The following is a 21,162-nucleotide window of genomic DNA, read 5'->3' on the forward strand; positions in this document are numbered from 1 at the left end:
GAAATAAGACAGAGTAAGAAATCCAAGGGTGGAATGTTTTCTCTCTTATGTGGGTTAGAACAAAATAAGGAATGGGGGAAAGAGTGGACCTCAAGAAGGGAAGACAGTGGAGTGGAAGGGTTGGGGTGGTGAGCAGGGATGGGGAGAGGAGGAGCTGAGAGATGAGGTTCTTCAAACTATTCTGTGCACATGTGTAAACCCCCAGGGAAGGCCGCCCTTATGTTTATCTGCCCAGTGCTAATTTAAAAAACAACAAATAAATAGAAAGAAGGCCATTACAACAGGAAGGAGTTCAGGGAATAGGAAAGGGGAGGGGAAGGGGAAGTACAGGAGGCTGAAAGGTGGCAATTTAGTTTCATGCTCTTTTATTTTATTTCAAAATAAAACCCATATCATGTATAACTATAATGCACCAATAAAACCCTTAAAATTATTTAGTAAAAAAATTTAGTGTCAAATTTCTATAAGGAAAGTCTTACATATGTACTTCATTAATTCAGTTTGAAATATGAAATATGCAATATAATTCACAAAATATTATACACTGCACTTACTTCAGTACAATATATTTAATGAACATGGATATATTTTAGAAAAAAGAGAAGATCAAAGCATGTACTAAGAAATCTAAAGTTCAAACACATTTTCAAACAGTTGCTCTTTGTGGGGACAAGTGCATGGAATACTGCATACATGGCATATGTTAAGGGCTTTTGGGTGGCAGACCACTCCCCTTGTGCTAGGCACATGAGCAGCAGGCCACTTACCCCTGTAGGCACAGCCCTGGGCATGAGGCCATGTGTTGCAGTCCCTGTGCTTGCTCCATAGCCCACTCCTTGATTAGTGGCTTCAAGGACAGTTAGCAAAAATTGCACTGATTGCTGCCTATAATCTGTCTAGCTGCTGCCTGAATATATATACATGGTAACTGCTCAATAAAATCAGACCTGACTCCTCCTTGGTCTCAGAGGTCTTGATTAGTGACTCTGCAGGCACACTCTCCTCTATCCTGTTCTGTGGACCGCCTTGCTGGAAGAGAGAGAGCCCACACATCTTTTCTCGGCACAGACGTGTACCGGGGTACCATAGTGACATTCTGGCTCCTGACCCCTCTTGGGGATGCTGTCCCTCGAGCCTTATTTTTCAGACAGGACAGGACACTTGCTGTGACACAGCAGCAGGAAGGTGCTGGGGAGTGGCCACAGGTCATCTCCTTCTGCAGACCTATTCTCACTCCTCCCAAGTCCACACTCACATGGTTGACACTCCTGACTCAAGGCTTGGCTCTTTCAGGCAGGCCCTATGACAAAGCTCTGACAGCTGCTCATCTCAGCAACATTTTCAATAGGGAATTCTTATTTATTTTGGAAAGTTGGTTAAAGTTGGGAATTTTAACTTTATCCTAACATCTGATATGATTAAATATGTGCATGCAAACTTTTCTCCAGAGTTACCTGCTGTGGAGAAGTCCTAGAATTATTTAATAGCCTCAAACACATTGACGTTAAGTTGAGCACAACGAACATATTGGAGTTAGAACACACAAAAGCAATCATGAGGGATCTTTTATAAAACAAGTCTGCTAAGAACCAGGGAAACTGTTTTCTACTAAATGCAGAAATTTAACATAAGCCCTTGATTCCAGGTGTGCGCACCAAATCCCTGCTCCAAGTGGTCTGGTTAGTGTCAGTTTCCTACTTGCTATCTTCACCCTCTGTGGGCCTGAACCTCCAGAGCAGAACAGGGCCTCTTTCTCTATGTGCAGTCTGTGCTCAGTGGAGAAAAAAGGAGTGAGCAGCCTGAGTGCAACCTGGTAGAAGTTACCCTTCACACACTCGGCTTTAGACGTGGTTCTGCAGGAGCTCACTCTAGCATTTCCAGCTGTGTGAGTGTGCAACCTCCTGCATAGGACAGTCAGGAACCCTGCAGACACCCACCAGAACCCCACTATGAAATATGCTTGAATATGCTTGTGATGGTTATTGAATACCATTGCAAGGTAGAAGCTCATCTGCTGCTATGAGCCCTTTCTTCCCCAATTTACCCAAAGTCCAGAGAAGACATTTCCTATTCATAGCAGAACCGGAGCACCAAGGCCACAGCCCTGTCTCTGATCCCCACAACCACTCTCTGTATTCAACATTACTAAGAACTGAAAGAGGACAGGTGACCACAACTCTCCCCCATTGACTTCAGACCAATCAGTGGGCAGACAGAACTGGACTTGTAGGACACTAAAAAACATTATGTGCTAGAATTTGTCTTAGGACAGACATTTGTGTAATACTTCTCCAACATGAACAGAGAGGCTGAATTTATGAAACCATCAAGCACAATTATGAGCTGCCTCCTGAAGACTCACCTCACTGTGAGGACATATTGAAGCAAAGGGACAGGGAGGGTGTTGTATGTTATGAAGGCCAAAGAGAGCAAGGGCAGCTGTTCACACCTCATCCAGACTCTAAGGACAGGCAGAGGGGGGAAGTCCAGTAATGACACGCCTTCATTGCTCAAGAGGACTTAACACCAAGCACAGGTCACCTCACACACACCCACACAGGGAAACCATGTCAGGAATGGGAAGGAAGGAAAAATATTTCCTTGGCAGAAAGGGAACTGAGCACCCCAGTTTTGTGTCTCTGTTTTTATGAGAAGCCCTTGCTAGATGTCTATCTTGCTGATTGACTGGAAATACCCACATCTTGCAGTGCTGCCAGAACTGCAACCTGCCTTCTGGGTGCAGGAGCCCAGAGCCCACAGGTCCCTGTCACCTCCAGATGCTGCAGCTGCCTGGAACCATATCCAGAGAAAACACCCAGCTTGTTTATTCCACTCACATTGCAACAGCCCACAAGGCTGCACCTCACAGCTTTACAGGAAACCAGGAGACCATGGAGGCAGGACAAGTCATCTGCAGGCTGATGCCCTGCAGGTCAGGTGGCTACAGGAGACAGCCAGACCAACAGACAGTGTGGTAGAGCAAGGCCATCACAAAACCTCCAGCTCAGGGGAAATGATCAGCATGGCTCCAGAATGTACACAGAAGCAAAGTTGAGAGGGAATTGGTTACAAATTCCAGGATGGTAGGCCTGCTTCTGTCTTCCTATTTTATCCAAGCTGATACGACATGATGTACACTCAACAGATGTTTGAAACACTTGCACTTTTTAGGCAGGATAGGACTTCATCTCATTTTATTGCATTGAACTCAGGACTTCAGGCATGCTAGGCAGGAGCTCTACCACTGAGCTACACCTCCACTCTAGGGATTTAACATTTACAGGACAATTTTAAATTTTTAAAAGGACAAATTTAAATTTTAAAATTTAGATTCTCATTGAACCAGTTTGTGCTCTGAGACTTTTCAATAATTTGCATGTCAGTAATAAAAATAAAAACAAAAAGATTAAAATTAAATTCTAAACTAGAGCAACCTGAATGGCCATGAATGACAGGAAACAAGGAGCACATGCAGGGAGGTGAGAGAGTGGAGGAAAGATGTGGGGTGGATCCTCTGTCTAGTTTCCCACAGCATTGACCAGAGTGATAGTTTTGATGCATTAGTTGAACTCTGACCTTCAGGTTTTATCCCTATAATAATAGTGTCTCACAGAATCCACTTCATGGTCACGTGAGTACACACACACACATAGACACACACATACACACACACACACACACACACACACAGTGTATGTTTGATAAACCAATCCAGACTAACTCCTCCTACATGTCACTGGTCAGGCGTTGTAGACAGGGTGAGAGTGGAAAGGATTGTCAACATTGGTGAAGCCTGGAGTTGAACAAAGAGGGAGACAGGACAGGATGAGGATGACCCAGAGCTGTGCCCCAGAGAGCTCTGCTGCTTCTTTAGCTCTAACTGCAGTGTCCTCCAGGCCCAAGAGGATCTGTGAACAGACATGTCTCATCCAGTCCCCTGTGAGCATCCTAAACCAGGGGTGACGCCACCCTCCTCTTCCTGGTGACTTAGACAGGCCACACTCCCTGGCCATCTGGGTGAGGCTCTGAGATGAGTTCAGCCAGGCAGGTGGCCCTGGAGCTCAGGGCCATGACTGTGCTGGGCTTGCTGACCTGCTGTTGAGGTGCTCTGTTAGGTCCTCACGGCATTTCCTCATCTTTCTCTATCACCTGTTTTTCTGACAAATAGAAATGTGTTCTCATCTTCGAATTTTCATATAGAATTTATTTGCTGCAACATCTTAAGGAGTGTATTTTTATTTGGGATTATTTATGGACATAGGAGTATATATTCCTTCTTATGCTTCAGATGGTTGATAGGAAGCTGCATTAGTTGTCCCAAGACTGCAACTTTGCAGAGGGAGAAGGGCTGTCCTTGCTTCACATGGAGGTGACTCCTAGGGTCACAGCAATGCTGGAAGCAAGTGTCCTGAGCCTGTTCATTTTTCCCTGATGACACACGGTGAGTGGACCAGACCCAAGCTGTTCATGGCAGAGGGAGAACAGTGTTTTATAAGGACACTGAAGGAGGTGCTCTGCTGCACCCTGGGGTGGGACATGGCCCTTTCTTGAGTCACTTGTGTGATTTTAGGCAGAGACCCTGAGACCCTAGATTGTCAGTCTGTACTAGAAGGAAATAAGAAGAGTAGGACCTCAGAGGCTCTGTGAAAGGTGGAGCGTGGTCAGCAATTCCTGGATGCTGCTGACTAATAAGGTAGCTCTGTGTTTGTCTACCAAAATTGTCACCAATTCCCCAAGTTAAACGTGCATCAGGCTGCTCCCATGAAACATACGCAGGTGCCTAGAGAAGAGTAAGAGAGCAGGTGGGACAGGCCCAGGATGTGGAGCAGACTGGGTCCCTGGTCCTGTATATTCTTGGGGTGCTATGCTCCCTAACAGTGGCAGAGCCTCTCCCTCACTGCCCCTCTCTCCTCTGTCCTCTCAGAAAATTCTGTCCCTATCTTCACTGCAGCTGTTTGTGTCCATTCCTTGCTCCACTTTGTCCACAGAGTTTGATGGGACAGAAGGTGTGATTTCAGTTCATGGGAAAGATCTCAAATTCTCCAAAGAGCTCAGCCTTCATCTGCCAACAGGTTAAGATTTCATGGACAGGAAGTCTATCTGTCTATCATGTCTTTCTCCACTGTCTGTCATCCACCTACTACCCCCTACCCACCTACCATCTCTGTCCCTGGGCATGCACCTCTCCTGCTGTCTACCTCTGCAGTGGGTCTCAGTCATGCTAGACCCTAGGGCTACAGCATCAGAAGCCGTGTATTGTGTCCACTGCTTCAGTGCCTCCCAGGAGGGGCTGTCAAAAGTGGACTATCACATCTGGTTTAGAATATAATACAAGGGAGAAAATGTGCTTCAACTTTCCTTTTTTAAAAAAATACCTTTGTATTCTATCTACTGTTAGTCTTTCTAGAGAGAAGAGACATCAGACCCTCAGGCTGAGAGAGAATCAAATTTAACAGTTATGCTTTCAGAAGCAGAAGATTGGAAAGGTTTTATCTCTTTAATAGAAAACGTGGAAGAAGCCACTATTGATTTCCTTAAGAAAGGTGGGGCACATTTTATGTTCATTGCCCTTTTTACTTATTTTGTCCCTATATAAAAATCCTGCCTCAAATATTATGGATGCTGTTTTCCATGTAGAGTCTGAAAACGACCTCCAGAAGTGCAGACAAGGTTAACAAGCCCTTGACCTGTATTCAGCATCTACACAGAGGTGGCTGAGCATCAAGACAAAGCAGGCAACAGTGAGCAGCCCTGAGACCTCTCCGTGTGGTTCTGTTAACTCTCTGACTCTCAGTGTCCATTAAAATTGATTGTGTCTGTAAATAAATCAAATGATGTTGGCAAAATAGCCAAAGCCTTTCTGGTGAATAGCAGTGATCCCCAAATGCTTGTTCTGCACCTGGGATTGAGTGCAAATGGCAGAGATGAAAGATGGATCAGGAGGAGCCCTGGCTGTGCTGAATTTTCATAAGAGCTTTTCCAGGAAACTGTGCTTAGTGAGGGTCATACCAATAACTATCTCAGACAGTTCATATTTATATTTATTTATTCATTTTATACAAAATAAATAATGCAACATAAAAATTGTCAAATCCAAATATTTTCCTTTAAAGTTGATTGTAAGCTTTATTTGCATGTCTTTTCTCATGTAATCCTGAAAACCAAATATTGGAGACATAAATAGTTACCCAAATTGGAGAAATGAAGGACGGTATCTCGTAACAACAGCAGTGACAGCCAGGTCTAGGACAAATTCTGAAGAGTGGGTAGTGCAGATGTCAATCAACAGCATGCCTGTTTCTTCATTTGTCAAAGTCACAATTCAGGGAACTTTCATTTCTTTGCCTCACTTCATCCTCACCACACCTGGTGTCAGGTGTCATTCTAATCATCTCTCAAACAGAGTGGACAAGGAAGGGGAGGTCAGGGGTAGCAAGAGTCAAGGTTGGAAACCAGCCATGACCTTGGATTATTATGGATGGGTGCTCCTCAGGTCTCAAAAGGTTTGGTCCTGTGTGTAGACTGCAGTGTGCTGGAGAGAACAGCAGAGTCATTCCAGACTCACAGAACCTCCCGGCATGTCCTGGTCCTATAGACATTGGGGGTTCAAATGTTAAATGTGCATTCCATGAATTATGCCTCAGTAAAGTTTTAAACATTTCTAGTATACCTTATAGATCTGAGAGTCTTAGAATGCCAGCTAAAACCAGATTGTTACACCAGAAATATTAACATTTATTTCATACTTGAATAACTTAAACTCAGGAATTAGTGATTCCCCTTGTTTGCAAATGTCCCCTACTTTTTTGAGCAACGATTCTGAATATATGCACTTGTCATTGACAAACTGCTTTCTTTAGGAAGTTCATGAACTTGAACTGTTGCAACCTCACTACAAGTTACCAACTCACTTCACCCACAGGTGAGCTTTTAGATACTTTTTAAAAAATATTGTTTACTACAGGTCATCAGAACTCCTAGGATCTACAGGCTCTGGAACGTCCTCTGGTTGGGCACAATCAGGCTGGTGCACAGGTGTGTGGCAGCTAAAAAGTCACTTCAGCCCTCTGTAAAACATTAACCCAAAGCTTTCTTGGTGGCCAAGGTAGAGCCTCATGGACATCACCACCTGGATGACCAACCACACAGGGTGGGCAGATTTCATTCTGGTGGGACTCTTCAGGCAATCTCAACACCCAGCTCTGCTTTGTATTGTCATTTTTCTGGTTTTCCTGATGGCCTTGTCTGGAAATGCTGTCCTGATCATCCTGATACACTCCAGTGCCAAACTCCACACCCCCATGTACTTCTTCATCAGCCAGCTGTCCCTCATGGACATGATGTACATCTCTATCACTGTGCCCAAGATGCTCCTGGACCAGGTGCTGGGTGTAAGTACCATCTCAGTCCCTGAATGTGGGATACAGATGTTCCTCTACTTGACACTAGTAGGTTCTGAGTTTTTCCTTCTGGCATCCATGGCCTATGACTGCTACATGGCCATCTGCCATCCACTTTGCTATCCAGTCCTCATTAACCATAGAGTGTGTCTCTTCCTGGCATCTGGCTGCTGGTTCCTGGGATCAGTGGATGGCTTCATGCTGACTCCTGTCACCATGACCTTCCCATTCTGCAGATCCTGGGAGATCCAGCACTTCTTCTGTGAAGTCCCTGCTGTGATGAAGCTCTCCTGCTCAGACACCTCACTCTATGAGACACTCATGTACCTGTGCTGTGTCCTCATGCTCCTCATCCCTGTGACAGTCATTTCAGGATCCTATTCCTGCATCCTCCTCACCATCCACAGAATGAACTCAGCAGAGGGCAGGAGGAAGGCCCTGGCCACCTGCTCCTCACACATGATGGTGGTCACACTCTTCTATGGCGCTGCCGTCTACACCTACATGCTCCCCAGCTCCTACCACACCCCTCAGAAGGACATTGTGGTTTCTGTGTTTTACACCATTCTCACCCCTGTGCTGAACCCCTTAATCTACAGTTTCAGGAACAAGGATGTCACTGGGACTCTGAGGAAAAGGTTGATTGTGGGACCTGTCTTTCAGGAAACAGTAAAGTAGGGGATTTGAGTTCCATGGTTTCTCCTTCTCTCCACATCAGATGATGAAGATCTCCTGGTGCCATCTCCTGGGTTCCTACTGCACAGTGCTGTACCCCTTTGCTCCTCTCAGGGGCGAGCCTCCCCAGTCCACTGCTTGTGCATTCAGAGTCCTCATGCAGCTCCCCGGATCCACCTTATATACCTAAGTTGACAAGGACATTCTCCTTCTAGGAGAAAATATTCATATCATTACAAAGTACATAGTGGATATTTAGATAAAGTGGCCATGAGGTGATTGATAGGTGGACAGAGGCAAGGGATGGTGAAGAATATGTAGACAATTAATGGGTACACAGTAAACCATAGATGAGTCGAAGTTTAGGGTTCATGGGAGTTAGTTGTACTATTCTTGTTCATGCTAATACTCTGCAAGTTTCAAATCACATATAAGAGTTAAATAACAGGCTTTCCTTCCTTTTATAAAAAGGACATTTCTGCTTGTGGCAGTGTGACATAGTATCTAGGATAACATGGTCATATCATTGTGTCTAATTTTACTTAGTGCAGCTGCTTCTTTGCCTTCCTTGAGGAACATTCTCAAGACTCAACCATGAAGGTATCCAGTGGTTGTTGCTCTCTGAAATCTTTAGGATCCTGTTATGTGAAAAAGATTCAAGACCACATGGATGACTATGGGGGAAATGCCAATTCTGGGTGGAAGGAGAGTTTCATGCAGGCTCCCTACCAGAGATGCATCTGAGGTAGTACTTGAAACATTAAGAGATGTGGTTTGGATGTGATATGTTCACCAGAGCTCCTGTACCAATTCAGGGATATTCAGGAGGAAAATGACTAGATTATGGAACTATAACTTAATCATTCCATCTTTTTTAATGGACTTTCTGGGAGTTAAGTGTAGGCAAGTGGGGTTTGTCTGGATTAGATGGGTCACTGCATGTAAGCCCTGGAAGTGTGCTTCTTCTCTTTGGTTGAAATAACAGACATTTGTAGAAGAGAGATTTCATCCTCTTAGCCAAAGAAAAAGGTTGTCCCCTCCAAGAAAATGGCATTAAAAACTTACTACAAAGTTTACACATAAAATCTTGCTTAGGATTACATTCAAATTCAAATTCAAAAAACAATAGGGAGGGCCATCAAATTTCCCAGTAGACACCATCCTGCTTAAAATCTCTGAGTGGCCCTAGCTAGTAGAGACTCTTTTCTGCATTGTAATCCTCTTGCTCACCTTGGTTATCCTTCCCAACTTCAACATTGTCCTGCTATCCTGCGTGGACCCCCATTTCCACAACCCCATGTACTTCTTAGTAATTTTTCTTCTTAGATCCGGACTTACACTTGACACCATGCCCCAGATGCTGTTCCACCAGCAGAGTGCACCCCAAATAAATTATTGCTGTCTCAGAAGTAAATGTACTAAAAATAATAATAAATAAAAAATAACTCAACCTCATTTCTTAGAAATTTGAAGGAGGATATTTTAGAAGACATCAAAACATACTAAGATTTTCCCAGCACACACACACTGGAAGGAATCATTAAATTTGTCAAATTAAACATAATGCTTCAGGAAATTCTGATGAAACTAATATAAAAATAACCAATGAAATTAAGTGTTGTAGCCCATTATATTGAGTTACTACTTTGAATACATTAGTATATCACTGTATATTTATGAAGAAAAGATTTCACTAAAAAAAATGTGCAAAGAACATAGTCATTCCATAAAGTGGTCGTTACATGGAGAAGCATGAAAAATCATATAGATATATTAGTAAGCAAGAAATGCAAGTCAAATGTGACTCTAATAAATTTACTAAGGTGGAAAAATACCATACTCCAGGCTGGTTTAGGCAGAGCTGGATGTTGTAGCATGATTTGGTAGTTAACAGAAAGCAACTTATTGCTATATATCAAAATGTTTGGATGACTATTCCCTGTATGGAATTACTTTACAAAACAAACTAACTGAGAGAGTGATTACTGTATAAGCATTTTTATTTCAGCTCTGTTTATAATTGATGTTTTTTTAGCATAGAACAACCGTGCACCTTTAGAAAGGGACTGTATTTCTGTTTAAATCACCTGATACATAGTAACCACATTAAATCATTTTTAATAAAAGGCAACACCACAAATTCCAAGCTGAAGAGACTTCATGCAAAGAGTTGGCTGCAAAGTGGCCATGACCTAAGTGAGGCTGGTGGAGCAGAAGGGAGCCTGTCAGCTAAGGACCCCATTCCTCCCTCTGCATCTGCTGTGCACTCTCTACTGAGTGTGGAGACTGTAGCCCAGTCACAGGCAGGATGCCATAGCGACCCAGGTACCCATGTCCTGCAGTGCTGCTGGAACTCAAAATGCCTTTGGATGCTGGAGCCTGGAGCCAACAGGGTCCCTGTTGTGCCCAGATCTTCAGCTGCCACGGATCATCTCCAGGAGGGAGAAAAGTCCCAGTTTCTTAGTTTCTCCCACACTCAAGGGGACCCCAGGCCTGCATCCCACAGAGTTACAGGAAACCAGGGGGACAAAGAGGCAGGATAAGCCATCTACAGGCTGAAGCCCTGCAGGTCACAAGTAGGTACAGCTTAGGAGGCAGCCTGGCCAACAGTGTGTGTGTGTGGATCCAGGCTGTCACAAGACCTGCATGGTAGGGTAAATAATAAGCATTGTTTCAGACATAGATTTAAAAAAAATTGAGAAGAATTTCACTGCAAATTTTGAAAGGGACCTATTAAAAAACAGATGTTGAAGGATCTTGCTTCTGTCTTCCCCTATTTCATTGTAGCTGCTACAACAAGTGTACACTGAACAGATATTTGAAGCACTTGTAGTTTGTAGGCAGGATAGGATTTATTTCATTTTACTGCATGCTAGTTATTGAACTCAGGGCTTCATGCATGCTCAGCAGGAGCCATAATCCCTGAGCTACACCTCCACTCTTAACATTTAAAGCATGATTTTTTATCTGGGTAAATATATTACAATAAACATTTAAATTTTCAATGAAACAGTTTGTGCTTTGAGACTTCTCAATAATTTGCATATCAGTAATTGAAATAAAAACAAATACTTTAAAATTAAATTCTAAGTTATAATGACCTAGATGGCCAGTGAATGACAGGAAACAAGGAACACAAGCAGGGACATAAGAGAGTGAGGTGGACCTGTGAGGAGGACTCCTTCCAGGCTTCCAGGACACTGAGGAGGTGATGCTTTTCTTGTACAACACACACATGCACACACACACACACACACACACACACACACACACACACAGGGTATGTTTGATAAACCAATCCAGACTAAATCCTCCTACATGTCACTTGTCAGGCGTTGTAGACAGGGTGAGAGTGGAGAGGACTGTTAACATTGGTGAAGCCTGGAGTTGAACAAAGAGGGAGACAGGACAGGATGAGGATGACCCAGAGCTGTGCCCCAGAGAGCTCTGCTGCTTCCTTGGCTCTAACTGCAGTGTCCTCCAGGTCCCAGAGGATCTGTGAACAGACATGTCTCATCCAGTCCCCTGTTAGCATCCTAAACCAGGGGTGACGCCACCCTTCTCTTCCTGGTGACTTAGCCAGGCCACACTCCCTGGCCATCTGGGTGAGGCACAGCGTCCTCAGCCAGGCAGGTGGCCCTGGAGCTCAGGGCCATGGCTGAGCAGGGCTTGCTGTTCTGCTGTTGAGGTGGTCTCTTAGGTCCTCACGGCATTTCCTCATCTTTCTCTATCACCTGTTTTTCAGAAAAAATAAAATAAAATAAAATGTTTTCTTCTTAAAACTTTCATATACATTTATTTACTGTAACATCTTAAATTTTGAGTTTTTATTCCTAATTATTTATGGACATATAATGTTATATATTCCTTCTTATGCTTCAGATGGTGGTAGGAAGCTACATTAGTCATCCTGAGACTGCAACTTTGCAGAGGGAGAAGGGCTATCCTTGCTTCACATGGAGGTGACTCCCAAGATTGCAGCAATGCTGGAAGCAAGTATCCTGAGCATGTTCATGTTTCTCTAAGCACATAGATGGTGAGTGGACCAGATCCAAGCTCTCCATGACAGAGGAGGACACTGTTTTCCAAGGACACTGAGCAGTAAGGTGCTCTGCTGTACCCAGGGGCAGGATACAAACCCTCGCTTGGGTCACTTTTGTGATGTTAGGCAGAGGCCTGAGACCCTGGATTGTCAGTCTGTACTAGGAAGAACAAGATGTGAGGACCTCAGAGGCTCTGGGGAAGGTGAAGACAGTGATCCCTGGATGCTTTTGGTTTCTAGGGATGGCTGAGTATTTCTCTACCAGCACTGTTACCAGTTCCCTACTGAAGCATGCACCAGCTGTTCCTATGAAACTCCAGCAACTGCCTAGAGAAGAGTGAGAGAGAGCATGCCAGGCCCTGTTTGTGGAGCAGACCATGTTCCCTGATCCTCTGGTGTCTTGGGGTCACTATGTGTTGCTCCAGGACAGTGGCAGAGATTCCCCCAGGAGCCTCCCTCCTCTCGTGGCCTCCTCTCTCCCTCCATTCTCTCATCAAGTGCTGTCCACTTCTCCCACTGGCTGGTGGACTCTGGTCTTGCTCCACTTTGTCCACAGAGGTAGACAGGGCAGCCATTGTGATTCCTGTTCATTCTGCATAGATCTTGCCCTTCATCTATCAGCAGAGTAGGATAAGATGGAGAGGAAATCTGTCTATTCATCCACCTATCATCTCTGTGTCATCTAAATATCTTCTACCTTGTACCCACCCACACACCTACCAATCCTTCCCCCTTCTATGCACCTCTCCTGTCTTCTGCCCTGGGTCTCAGTCATGCTGGACACTGAGCTACAGTGTTAGGAGCACTGTGTTCTCTGCTTCAGCCCTTCCCAGCAAAGGCTGTCAAGAGTGAAGTGCCACAGCTGGTTTTAGGGACTGTTACCAGGGTTCAAACAAAAACTTTAATTTCTTAAAAGAACACCTCTGCATTATAGCTCATGCTAGTCTTTCTAAGGAGAGATGATAGAACCTTCCTGCAGATAGTGCATCAAATTTAACAGTTAATCTGTCAGAACCAGAGAGCTGGAAATGTTTACTGTCTTTGAGAGAAAATGGAAAAGAAGGCATTATTGATTTCCTTAAGAAAGGCCAGGTGTGTTTTCTGTCCACCCATATTCCTAACTTATTTTATCACTATTTAAAAACCCCACCTCATCTCATTTAACTGGTGTTTTTCTTGCATAGAGGGACAGTGACATCTGAAGTTCAGTGATGTCCCTCTCCATCACTGTGACCAAGGTGCTCCTGGACCAGGTGCTGGGTGTAAGTACCATCTCAGTCCCTGAATGTGGGATGCAGATGTTCCTCTGTGTGACACTTGCAGGTTCTAATTTTTTCTTTTTAGGTGCCATGGCCTATGACTAAAGCATAGCCATCTGCCATCCTCTCCATTACCCTATGCTCATGAACCACAGGGTGTGTCTCCTCCTGGCATCTGGCTGCTGGTTCCTGGGATCAGTGGATGGCTTCATGCTGACTCCTGTCACCATGACCTTCCCATTCTGCAGATCCTGGGAGATCCAGCACTTCTTCTGTGAAGTCCCTGCTGTGATGAAGCTCTCCTGTTCAGACACCTCGCTCTATGAGACGCTCATGTACCTGTGCTGTGTCCTCATGCTCCTCATCCCTGTGACAGTCATTTCAGGATCCTATTTCTGCATCCTCCTCACCATCCACAGAATGAACTCAGCAGAAGGCAGGAGGAAGGCCCTGGCCACCTGCTCCTCACACATGATGGTGGTCACACTCTTCTATGGCGCTGCTGTCTATACCTACATTCTCCCCAGCTCCTACCACACCCCTCAGAAGGATATGGTGGTTTCTGTGTTTTACACCATACTCACCCCTGTGCTGTACAGTTTCAGGAACAAGGATGTCACTGGGGCTCTGAGGAAAATGTTGAACGTGGGACCTGTCTTTCAGGAAATAGTAAAGTAGGGGATTTGAGTTCCATGGTTTCTCCTTCTCTCCACGTCAGATGATGAAGATCTCCTGGTGCCGTCTCCTGGGCTCCTACTCCACAGTGCTACATCCCTTTGCTCCTCTCAGGGGTGAGTCTCTTCTGTCTACTGCTTGTGCATTCAGGGTCCTCATGCAGCTCTCCTGGATCCACCTTATATACCTAAGTTGACAAGGACTTTCTCCTTCTAGGGGAAAATATTCATAGCATTACAAAATACATAGTGGATATTCAGAGGAAATGGTCACAAGGCATTCTGGTATAGTGGAGAGAGAAAATATGAAAAAAACAGGTGCATGGTTAATCAGAGGTTAGTCTAGGTTTAAAGTTCATTGGAATTAGTTGTATTATTTTTTCATGCTAATTTTCTGTGAATTTGAAATGATGTATGAATAAAGAGTTAAATAACAGGCTCTTTCTTTTTATAAAAAAAGCAAACTTCTACTTTCTGCTTGGGGGCAGTGTGACATAGTATCTAGGAGACCATGCTCTTATCATTGTGTCTAATCTTTATTGAGACAGTGCCGCTCTTTCTCCACATTCCTTGGGGACGTTCTCAAGGTCCAATCATGAAGGTATCCAGTGGATGATGCTGTCTGAGATCATTAGGATGGAGTTGTGTGATGAAAAATCAAGATCACATGGATGACCACAGGGAGAATGCCAGTCCTGGGTGGAAGGAGGATTTGGGGGCAGGCCCTCCACCTGAGATGCATCTGAGGTGGCTCTTAAAACATGGAGCTTATTAAAGGATGTGGTTTGGATGTGAGGTGTCCCCAAAGCTCCTGTGTCAATGCAGGGGTATTCAGGAGGGAAATGACTGGGCTATGGGTGGTGTAACTCTGTCAGTCCATCTTACTGTGAATGGACTGACTGGGAGTTAAGTGTAGGCAAGTGGGGTTTTGCTGGAGAAGATGGTCACTGCAGATGAGCTCTGAAGGGTGCATCTTCCCTTTGGTTTAAATAACAGACATTTATAGCAGAGATAGTACATCCTCCTGGCCACAGTTCTGGCACTTAGGGTCATGGCAAAATGCCTGCAGAACAGATGCTCAGTGCCAGGAGCTGAAGTCACTGTTGCTTGTCAGAGACCCTGTGTGGTAGAATTGGAATGTTAATCAGGACATATAAGAGGATAGCTAATGCAGCCACAGGTATAATTAGTACCTAATCAACTATGAAGGTTTGTGTCTTGCCCATAAGACCAAGGTGGGTGCTCATTTGTCTCCAGGACATTTGCCAAGTCCCTTAGGTTTTGGCATTGCAAGCTGCTCTCTCCTTCCTTAGCTCAGATTCATTTGTACTCATTCTCCCTTGACAGGAGAAGATGCAGCTGGACAGGAAAGTCCTGAGGACTCCCTGTGTCCTCCCAGGTGTTACATACACTGTTCCTTCTCACACTTCCCACACCAAAGCAAGTTAGATGACTATTTCTAACATGGTGAGTGCAGAGCTTTGCAATATTCCCCTTTCTCCCTAAAATAGAACACAGCCATCTCCTGAGGAGGCCTGGGAAGTGGACAGAAGGTTGAGAGACCTGGTGAAGAAGCTTCCTGAAGTGGGAGGGGTGAATTCTATTTTCATTGAGGAACCAGCTGGAGATCCTTTGGCAAAGCAGTTGTACAAAAGGTGTTTCTGGAGGAGGAACAACCACAGAGGTGGTGCTCATGGTGCCGCGAGATGACTGCTGAAGTCACAGACGTGCTTCCAGGATTTCTTCTGGAATGTGTCTGCTGCTCTTGTCCTCTGCTCCTGTTTCTCACTGTCCATTAGCCCTGTGGTCAGCACTGGGAAGTGTACTGTTGAGGAAGCTGGAGAGGGTGGTGTGGGAATAGCTGGCACTGTCTTCAGCTGCTGCTTTGGCACTGTTTGTACCCTCTGGCCCTTGGTGTGGTCTCCTTCCTCCTCCTTCATGCACAGGCATCCTCTCGGACCTCTTGATCACACAGGCCATTACTACTAAGTTCCAAACACACACTAAAGTGAATAATTACTCCCTTCATTTAAAATTCTACCAAAATATAAAATTTGTTCCTGTAACACCATAATGTTAGTTCACATGAATAACATGAAGTTCACCCCCTTAATTCTTAGTGAACAGGCCAAGAAGGAGAATGTCACCCAGACTCCAAAGAGTCTCTCAACTTCCATTTCATTAAATGACATAACCAGAAGCAGCCTTCTGACATGGCTCTGAGTGGTGGACGTCAGGACACTTTCCCCCACTAACTTTTTTCCCCCATCTGCTGCCTAAGCACATGCTTAGAGCCTGCCTGGCCTTCCATGGCCCTCTGCCTGCTCATGTCCCCTGTAGCTCCTTGGCTGGGCACCAGTGGGGCAATCAGCTTCTTGGATCTTGTCCAGCTAGTCTAGTTCTCAGCTGAGTGAAAGCATCCAGTGGATGATGCTGTCTGAGATCATTAGGAACGAGTTTTGTGATGAAGTTTTGTGATGAAGGCAAATGAGTTCAAGTCAGAGGCAGTTCATTAGGTGGAAGTGGCTACACATTAGCTTTACAAAATGATTTTAATCTTTGTAATTTTTTTGTGGGCATTGATCTTGTGTGGCCTAATATGTACTATCATATTTTGCTGGGGGTGGTCACAAGATGTACTGTACATAGAATTTTCAGTAGTGTCAACTGTGGGTTTATAATTCACTTTTGTCCATGCTGTTTGTCTTTTTGAATGTTTTGAACTGTTGTTTTGATATTGTGTGGTTTTGTTGTTGTTTCTGTGTGTGTGTGTGTGTGTGTGTGTGTAAGCATACACATGATCCAATATGGCTTCCTGTCACCGCACAAATCAAAGTCCTGCTCTTCATATGCAGCCAGACTCTAAAGAGCACAACCTACATCCTCTTACAAACAATTGTGAATCAACAGTAAAAGCTAACCTATAATATTGAGGAAAACATTGACCTCATAACACAATAATTATAATGCAGGAAATGATTATTATCAAATTCATTTGGCAAAATAACCAATAAATATTCTTCAATATTCTTTGAAGGTATCAAAGTCCACAACTAAATGTAGCCTGGGATCCTGAATGAGATCTTGGGACAAGATGGGGCCTTCGTGGAGGAAGCCGTGACTCCCAGGTCCTGGCGGGCATGGCCTGGTGGCTGCAGTGAGGGTGGGAGAGGCTGGTGAGGACCAGCAGCTCTGCTCAGATGGCCAGCTTTTCTGCAGGTCTTCTCTGCATGTAGCACAAGACGCATCTGAAGGTTTTGCAGCACTGGCTGCCACGGGGAGGGGTGACCGAGGGGAAACCCTGATGCTGTGCTGTTCTGCTTCTCTGGTGGCCCTTCCTGGTGGTTCCAGGGCTGTGTTCCTGTAATGGTCCCTAGCTGTCAGATTTGGTGCATGTGCTTCTGTGTGTACCAGCACATTTCAAAGCATAGAAAGGGTTAAAGTCATTCATGACATAATTGTCCAGGGAGCTTGCTATTTCTTCCCTCGATTAAGAGGCAATCATCTTCCTAAAAGCCCCATAACATATTCTGGCCCCCAAGGGCCCTCAGCAGTCACTTTAAGGGAAGGTTGCACACTTTTTCTGGTAGGCTGAGTCTCAGTTAAGCTGTACCAGGTTCAGCTTGTCCTGAGCCCTTCCCGCAAGCCCAGGATCTGGATCCAGAAAAGCCAGAACACAGTTCCCACCAGGGACACAGCATTTCTAGCATGAGGGGCACAAACCTGAGGGTTCCAGAGCTTATTTTTCTGATATCATGCTTGAGAAAAACTTATTAACCCTTGGCAAAGTGTCATATTTCAAAGTTTTGAATATTCATATGATAAGAAAAATCACAAGTGATAATTAAATAAGTTAGGTAATAGAATATTGAGCACCTTGTAACAAACTACAAAAGTTTTTAAGAGATCTTAAATATACTGGTAGAATAGCAAATAAGGAAAAATAACATGAAGCATGGCAGGACAATTCTACAGAAAAAGCTGCATGTAAATATACTCAAAGAATTCCCCTGCTACACAAAAAAATATTCTTTCTTTGAGTTTTATGAAATGAAAGGATTCAAATTGACAAATGATATTGAAAGCAACAAAATTCTATTATGTTAATAAGTACAGAAATATGTTGAAAAAGGGAAAAAGAAGATTTTAGGCAGAGTAATATTTAGCAGAAAACTTTAAAAGCTCTATGCATTTGGTTAGCTGAGGGCCAGTAGGCAGAAGGGGAGGCAATAGAGACACAGCTTTCATCCCCGTGGATGCAAATCGGCTGCGGTGATGGTGGCACTGGCAGAGAAATAAATGCGCCAGTGCTGGGTTTGCAGGGGCAGGGAAGAGGAGACCAACGGCCCATGCTGCCTCAGGTCCGGGCAGCAATCTCCATAAAGGCAGAGCTGTCTGAAGGGTGCTTACTGTTGGGCCTACCTCCATTCTGTGTGGCCTTAAGAAAGGCATCACTAACTATCACACCACCCATGGGACATGGCAAGGAATCCAACTGGATCTTACAGGCCTGGCTGTCTTAGTCTTCTCACCTAGAGAAAGCAGTTTAAATGCTGGTGACACATCCCCAAGAGAGAGGACAGGTCACCAACACCTGAATTGCAAAGACCTGAGCTTTCTGCTAACCACACTGATTGGTTAAGGATAAAGCAGAGCCAGTTTTTGCTGTAGGTGAAGTCCAAGCTTTCCCTCCCCTCCAGGACTACACCCACACAGTTGCAGACCTCCCTATGGTAAGGTCCTGGCATCTCCCACTTCCACACCCTGAGAGCAGAGGCTGGTGGACCTGGGAGGCTGAACACATTGAGGCTTTTTCCCAAATGCACACAGATATAAAGCAATTGTGAGCCATGGACACATTAATCAGTCCAAGAAGAATCTTATAAATTGGATGCTTCTAGGTACCCCAGTGGGTTTGGGTGGAGACCATGGCAGTGATAAGATAATAAATGAGCTATTCCGTTAGGATCAGGGTCACAGCTATGGAGGGGGTCAGAGACATGGTTCGGGGTCTTAGAAAAGCTGAGTGCTATATAGCTGGTAGTACAAGTTGAGACCACCACTAAGACTATTGCCAGCAATGTGAGCACACATCTGCTATCTTTAGATGGTTGCTGGATTCTTTCAAAAAGTCTAACTCTGGATCACCACCAACAGGCCCAGCTGCCCAATGGTGAGTGTATTTACAGCAGAGAAACCACACCAACTTCCACCCCATTAAGTGTAAAGGTACATAGTATACCACACAGGTATACCAGTGCAAAAAAGGAGATGTTAGATGACATGCTGGAACTCACTCCTTACCCAAGTAAGAGGAAAGAGAGACTGGAACTTACTTGGTCTGTGGATGAGTCACCAGAGGAATGGCTCTGAATGGGATGGTGCTGGTGGTCTTCTACTGCCACCATGTGATTGGATTTGAGAAGTGCATGGAGTAGTCCCCCTGTGTGTACCGAAGCCAGACAGGAAAGTAAGTCATCCTGGGCAGCTTGGCCAGCTCCTCAGCAATTTGGGATTATTATTATTATTATTTAGAGAATTTTAATTATACATAGCAGTTAGTTTCATTTTGACAAAATTACACATGCAAGAAATTTGGTTTAAGTTCCCATTCCTTCCCCTCCCCACCTCTCCTCCTCTGCTCTACTGATTTCCTTTGGCTGTTTTACTTTCTTGTTTTTTACTGGTACTTTCTGCATATGCCTAAAGATGAAATTCCATGTGGTGTGTTTACATATGCATGTAACATGGTTTTATGAAATGCATTCTGTATCCTCCCCTTTCTAATATCCCTCTGGTCTCCTCCTTCTCCAATGATCTTCCCTACATTTTATATTTGATCCTCCGCCATCTTTATTTATTTAATTTGCACTAGCTTCTACATATGAAAGAAAAGTTTGGCAGACCCGCGGACACAAGCCAGAGCCCAACCCCAGGCCTAGAACTATACAAAATCAAAAGTAGACAGAAGCAAGGTACAGAGGCAGAATGACCGAATGTCCAAGCTGCCAGATTTATTTAAATCAATAAGTTATATTAGGTCCCTGGCATCAGTAGTACATTATTGTTCATTGTGTCATTAGGCTGGTTATAGAGTTAGCAATATTATGCAGCTTATTCCTCGGTTACACACTATAGTTGCAAGGTGCAATGTTAGGAGCTCTGTAAAGCTCTCAAGAAAGTCAAATGTTTAAAGTTACGGTTATGTGGACAGGTTCAGGTGCAGAGGAGCTTGGTGAAATTTTGTGGTTGTCTAACAAGTGAGTTTCTTTATTCCAAAGATCTGTGGACCTGAGATCAAGGTCAAAGCTGATAAGGCTCTAATACAGAGCCTCCTCATGCAGGGCAAATTGCAACAGCAGGCAGGCATTCTGTGATTTGCACAGAAGTGTTCCTAGCAGCGAGACATTCTGTGTCTCTGCACAATAACTTCCTACCACCAAGCATGCCAAAATCATGAAGCAATCAGAGACTTCAGAATCCTTACATAGAACTATCTCTGCCACTCAGAAGCCCAAGTCCATTACTTCTGCCAACCTGCTGACCCATGTCAGAGCCCATACCCTGGCTAAGGACCATCCCCGCCACTCACAAGGGAGCCCAGGCCCAATCAGGCACAGTATCATCCCTGCTGACATGTGTGAGAGCCCAGGCACAGAACCGCCTCTGCACAGAGCAGAGGACCATGCTGGGGTTCCCCATTTACCAATGCATTTCTCCCCAAGCCTGCCTCCATCTTGGAACACTGAAGCCATTGCTATAGCCCTCCCCAAGTTGTAACCTCCACCTTTGGACAACAGACAGAGATTGGAGGCAGCTGCCTCCTGAAGCATAGCAGGCCAAGTGCTGCATCTCAGAACAGGCAGCCCAAAGCCATTGTATGGCCCCCCATTTTATCTTCATCTCTCAAAGTGGATGAATCCATCTTGGGACATCTCTATTGCTATATTGAGTTACCCCCGCTACTGCCACCACCACCTTTACCTGCAGTAGTATCCATCTTGGAACACAAGCCCAACACCAAGGTGAGGGAGAGGTAATCTTCAGGGACACTACAAGATTATAGGGTAGAAACTGCAATACATCAGATCCACATTATGAGAAAAAAAAAT

The 21,162-nt window shown here is 44.6% G+C and overlaps 1 protein-coding gene and 1 pseudogene across 1 annotated transcript; both read left to right on the plus strand.

Annotated features, from left to right (window-relative positions):
- Positions 1-7,115: 7,115 nt before the first annotated feature.
- On the plus strand, positions 7,116-8,078 carry LOC143641672 (olfactory receptor 2T29-like). Its single transcript, XM_077109375.1, has one exon. The coding sequence runs from the start codon at positions 7,116-7,118 to the stop codon at positions 8,076-8,078; it is 963 nt and encodes a 320-aa protein (XP_076965490.1).
- A 5,250-nt stretch (positions 8,079-13,328) lies between these two features.
- LOC143641734 (olfactory receptor 2T5-like) lies at positions 13,329-14,054 on the plus strand (annotated as a pseudogene).
- The last annotated feature ends 7,108 nt before the right edge of the window (positions 14,055-21,162 follow it).

The sequence above is a fragment of the Callospermophilus lateralis genome, chromosome 5 (assembly GCF_048772815.1).
Source record: "Callospermophilus lateralis isolate mCalLat2 chromosome 5, mCalLat2.hap1, whole genome shotgun sequence".
Lineage (NCBI taxonomy): Eukaryota > Metazoa > Chordata > Mammalia > Rodentia > Sciuridae > Callospermophilus > Callospermophilus lateralis.